The sequence below is a fragment of the Loa loa genome (assembly GCF_000183805.2).
Source record: "Loa loa unplaced genomic scaffold supercont3.350, whole genome shotgun sequence".
Lineage (NCBI taxonomy): Eukaryota > Metazoa > Nematoda > Chromadorea > Rhabditida > Onchocercidae > Loa > Loa loa.
The window spans coordinates 33,074-37,946 of NW_018108530.1; the positions used below are offsets into that span (position 1 = coordinate 33,074).

Here is a 4,873-nt window from a genome sequence, read left to right on the forward strand (position 1 = left end):
CCTCCTCTCTCTCTCTCTCTCCCTCTCTCCCTCTCTCTCTCTCCTTTCAGTATATCTTATAAATGATAATTTATAACTTATAAATGATAATTTTATAACTTTCGTTAAATTATTCTACAACTAAGTGCCAATGTTATGAATAAAATAGATAATGTTTGTTATCAATTATCATTTGCACGACAAGTGGAAGATATTAAAAAGAAGAGAGAGAGAGAGAGGGAGGGAGAAAGAGAAAGAGAGAGATCAGATTTTTTTGTAATTCATTCTTGCTTGATTATCAAATAATATGTTGTCAATAATATCAATAATATATTAATTATCAATAGTATATTAACTTATCAATAATGAATAAATTTTTTATATTACATGAAAAAATATATTTTTAAATTAAACTTTAACATTTATCAGTTTGTATTTTGTTCTACGATTAATTTGAACATTTGCAACATATTATAATGCATAGGTTTATGTAATGAATCATGCTACAATAATTTTCTAATGTTTTAAATTTTTCGATTAATTGATTATTTCTTTTATTATAAAAATTTGTTTGAGCAAAAATAAAAGTGTAAAATCATTTTTTCCTTTCGTTTTTTTTTTGTTTAAAAACAAAATTTTTAAAATTTAGATTTGGACAAAATTTACTGATTCAATTTGAAGATTTTGCACGACAAAATGCTTATCATCTTTTGGAAAGATATCGAAATCAATATTGCGTTTTCAATGATGATATACAAGGTAATTATTTGCATAATATTTACAAAATGACATCAAGAAATGTACTTACTTAATTTTTTTTTTATTGTCTAACTTTTTTTTTCTTTTTTTTTGTATATAAAACATATTTATGATGTATATCACGTATTCGTTTAGTTAATATATAACAATTTATTTATCGTTTCACTTTTTCATTTGTTATGACAAATTAAAATTTATCTTTTTAAAAGCTTTTTATTCGTTTATTATTTATTGCAATTAATTAAAATAAAATATCTCAAGTTTTATCTGTTTTTCTCAGGTACAGCTTCGGTAGCTTTAGCTGGACTTTTGGCATGTCGTAAACATACCGGAAAATCATTATCTGCTGAAAAATAATCTTTTTTGGCGCTGGCTCTGTAAATTTTAGCTTTTTTTTTTCTTTCTTTCAACGATATATCAACAATTGTGATTGATAATTAATTCTTTTTATTACTGTATGATTAGATTAAATGATAAGTTAAAAATATTTTGTAAGTGCTAAGAGTTATACAAAAACTTTACATGTTTCATTAATTTTTATCTGTCGTTTTTCTTACCTCTTTCTGTTTGATAATTTTTACTTGTTATCATATCATTATCATTAAAATATCAATATATATATGATAGGCTGCAATGGGAATTGCGGATTTATGTATTACACAAATGGAACAAGAAGGTATCAAACGTAAAGATGCCCGTTCACGAATTTATTTAATGGATGCTGATGGTTTAATTACTCAAAATCGTTTATATATGGAAAAAGAGCATATACCATATGCTAAAGTTATGCCGGAAACAAAGAGTTTACTGGAAGTTAGTAATATTTTTGTAAAGCCACCGTACCGAGATATTCCGAGATATATTTACACCGAGATATTCCGGGATGTTTAAATAATTTAGACAAATTAAAAAGCGAAAATGATTATTTTTTATTATTCATATCTAAAAAAAAAGTGAAACAGCTAGGGCTATTTATTCAAACAAATTGAAAAATCTTTTCAAATAGTTATTTTCAAAAAAAAAAAAAGAAAAAGAATTGCAAAATGTTGTGGAACTGGTTAATTAAAATCTACAATTAATTATCCGACTAAAATTACACTCCATATTTCTAAAGTGAAATATTTAGTTAATTAAAAATATCAAACCAACTGTATTAATTGGTGCATCAACAATGAAAGATGCTTTCAATGAGGAAATTATTCGTACAATGGCAGAATTAAATTCGAAACCGATCATTTTCGCACTATCAAATCCAACAAAAAATGCGGAATGTACAGCAGAACAAGCAATTTGTTGGAGTGATGTACGTTTTTACCTTTTTAAGTAATTATTTTTTTTTTTTTTAAAAAAAATGTCTTTTGTTAAGTTTATATTTTCTTTAATTAATATAATAACATCTTAGCCTCATTTTCTTTTTTTTTTTTTTTTAGGGCAAAGTATTATTTGCAAGTGGAAGCCCATTTGAAAATGTGAAATACAAAGGAAAATTATATAAACCAGGACAAGGTAATAATTCGTATATATTTCCGGGTGTTGGTATGGCAGCTATTTTATTTCGAATTCGACATATTGACGATGAAATATTTCTGATAGCTGCTCGAGTTTGTTTACTTTTTTTGTTTTTGTTTTCTTTTTTTTTTTTTCTTTTAATATCCAAAAACATTTACTGGGTATAGCATATCAAATTTTTATGTTAAAAAACGATAATCAAATTTAATAAAATTAATAGTACGATAACTGATAAGAATAACATTTTATCATTTATTTGAGCTATTTAGTATTTTAGTTTGTGAATAGTAATGGTATTTGAAAGTAATTGTGTTATTTTATAGGAAGTGGCTAGATGTGTTAGTAATGATGATTTCAAGTATAAGCGTTTATATCCGAGTTTTAATCATATTCGAGAAGTTTCAGTGAAAATAATTTTAGCTGTTGCGAAGTATAGCTATGAGGTTAGATTAATAAATTTTAGAATTATCAACTGAAAGTTTCGAGCGTAAAATCCGTCGCACTTCCTTTAATTTTTCTAAAATATCTGATTTTATTGATGAAAACAACCAAAGTCATACAAACATTGAAGCTAACAATTTGTTCGATATTTTGCGATTGAAAAAAGTTGATAAATTTCGATTGCATAGTTTTTTTTTTTCAATTTTTTGGAAGCTCAACTTACAATGACAAATCGTTAAATTATTATAATTATACTCATTATACTATCATAGCAATTTAACTATGCAATGATGGTTTATTTTTCATTAAAGTAGCATAAGGTATGGTTTAACAAAATCATAGTGATAAAAACTACAGAAAAATTTGGCAGCACTTTATCCAAAACCAGCAAATATGGAAAATTTTGTGCGTAGTCAAATGTATCAAACATCATACAGTGAAATGATCGATTACACATACGATTGGCCAGAAAAAGATATGATCCAAGGCTATCCTATTCCATATGAAGAGAAGAAATATGATGATTAATTAATTTAGTCGAAAAAATAAAAATAAACGAAATGATATAAATTATTCATTCCTTTCCATTTCTATTAAAAATATTTTTGCGAAATTGTATAAAAACAATTTACTAAGCATTATTAAGCATCAGTTATTGAGAAAATAGGAATAATTCAATTAGAAAGTAATGTTGCGAATGAATGCGAAGTTTCGTGACAAGAAAAAATATAAATATTCATAAATGCATGTGTTAATATCAACATCAGCAATATCAGCATATTGCAAAGAATCTCTGGTCAATGCTGGCATATTGTAAAGGTCCTCAATTCAACTTTGGGTTGTTCAATCGGTTTTAAATTTCCTAACTGTTATAAACATGACCTTTCTATATAAAAAGGTTTTGTGAAAACATCAATACATGACCACATGCAAGAGACTTGATCATCTATGGAAAATATGGCGAGAATACCTGGAAAAGCTAAGAAAACGAGCTCAATGCAAACACCGAGGGCCTCACAGCCAAATTCGACGAGAACCCGAAATTGATGATCTAATGTTGAAAGGAGACTGTCCCAGAAATACCTGGAGAATGGGAAGAATCGACAGACTCATAAGGGGCAAAATGGTATGTATCGATCAGCGGTTGTAAGAATAACTAACGGAAAAGAGCTAGTGAGAGCAGTGGGACACCTCTACCCTTTGGAGGTTTCCAACCGAGGATAAGGTGCAGACCACGTTCGCCTCGGGAGTGTTGCCGATATCGCGAGTAGAAACAAAGAAACAATAGTCTCTTTTTTGAAAGCCAGACATCTTTGTTTCATATTCTCATATCCGTCTTACATTTGCTCTAACAAAGAACCCAACACCAATGGGTGCTCCATAAAGATGCTAATTGTAATCATAAAACGGTACAAGGACCCTCCTAGTCGAGGCGGAAGGTCCTTAGCACTAATCCATTTTTTCAAATGTGTTTCGTTGAAGTCGGTTGGATATAAGTTATCGGGTGTCGGAAAACCGAGAGAATTTATTATACATTGAATGCTTAGAATATTTCTAATGATTCATCACTGTATTTATTCACTAATTTACATTCTCTAGGACCTAATTTCCCATACGTTTCTGTTATCTTTGTTTAACAAAAATTCACATTTTAATGACAAAGGATGTCCAATTTACATGCTAACCTTCCCATCTGATCTTGTTACAATGCTTGTTATGTAATTGAATCTACAGTTTCCTTTGTATCTAAATGAACACCCTTTTTTAACGTTTTATGTAGACCACTCTTACTTCTTAATACATAAAAACCCTTGGGGTAACAAGGGGTCGGCTTTTTTGGGCTGGTGCTCTTCCATAGTTCACTACTGTCGTGAAAACGAAGCTTCAAATAAATTCATTCACATTGTAAATTAATGCTAATGATACTATGAATCACCCTTAACATATTTACATTCCTTAAAATTGTTTCCCACACTCCTTTGTTGTTATCTTATCTAACCAATTTTCATTTCCTTGTTTAAACCTTTAATTTCCCATGTCAATCATTCTGTTTAATCTTGTTATAATGCTTGTACCATATCCAGTGTGTTTCCGACATTTGAATTCTTCATGTAAACCACTCCCATTTCTTAACATATATAATCTGGGTCCAATATCCAGGGGAAAGGTTGGAGCTGCTCTCCTC

At 28.8% G+C, this 4,873-nt stretch overlaps 2 protein-coding genes across 2 annotated transcripts in view; both read left to right on the forward strand.

Moving 5' to 3' along the window:
• LOAG_18533 (NADP-dependent malic enzyme) overlaps nucleotides 1-1,095 on the forward strand; it is a gene marked incomplete at both ends in the record, with an annotated part of 4,927 nt that extends 3,832 nt beyond the window's left edge. The window contains 2 exons of the mRNA XM_020451196.1: nucleotides 629-738; nucleotides 1,019-1,095. Coding sequence (XP_020305044.1) covers nucleotides 629-738; nucleotides 1,019-1,095 — 187 coding nt within the window. The remainder of the gene's footprint in view (nucleotides 1-628; nucleotides 739-1,018) is intronic.
• A 276-nt stretch (nucleotides 1,096-1,371) lies between these two features.
• Nucleotides 1,372-3,216, forward strand: LOAG_12660 (NADP-malic enzyme; the record flags this gene model as incomplete). Its single annotated transcript, XM_003148171.1, has 5 exons — nucleotides 1,372-1,551; nucleotides 1,865-2,041; nucleotides 2,169-2,339; nucleotides 2,571-2,690; nucleotides 3,046-3,216. The coding sequence occupies 5 exons, from the start codon at nucleotides 1,372-1,374 to the stop codon at nucleotides 3,214-3,216; spliced, it is 819 nt and encodes a 272-aa protein (XP_003148219.1).
• Nucleotides 3,217-4,873: the final 1,657 nt, after the last annotated feature.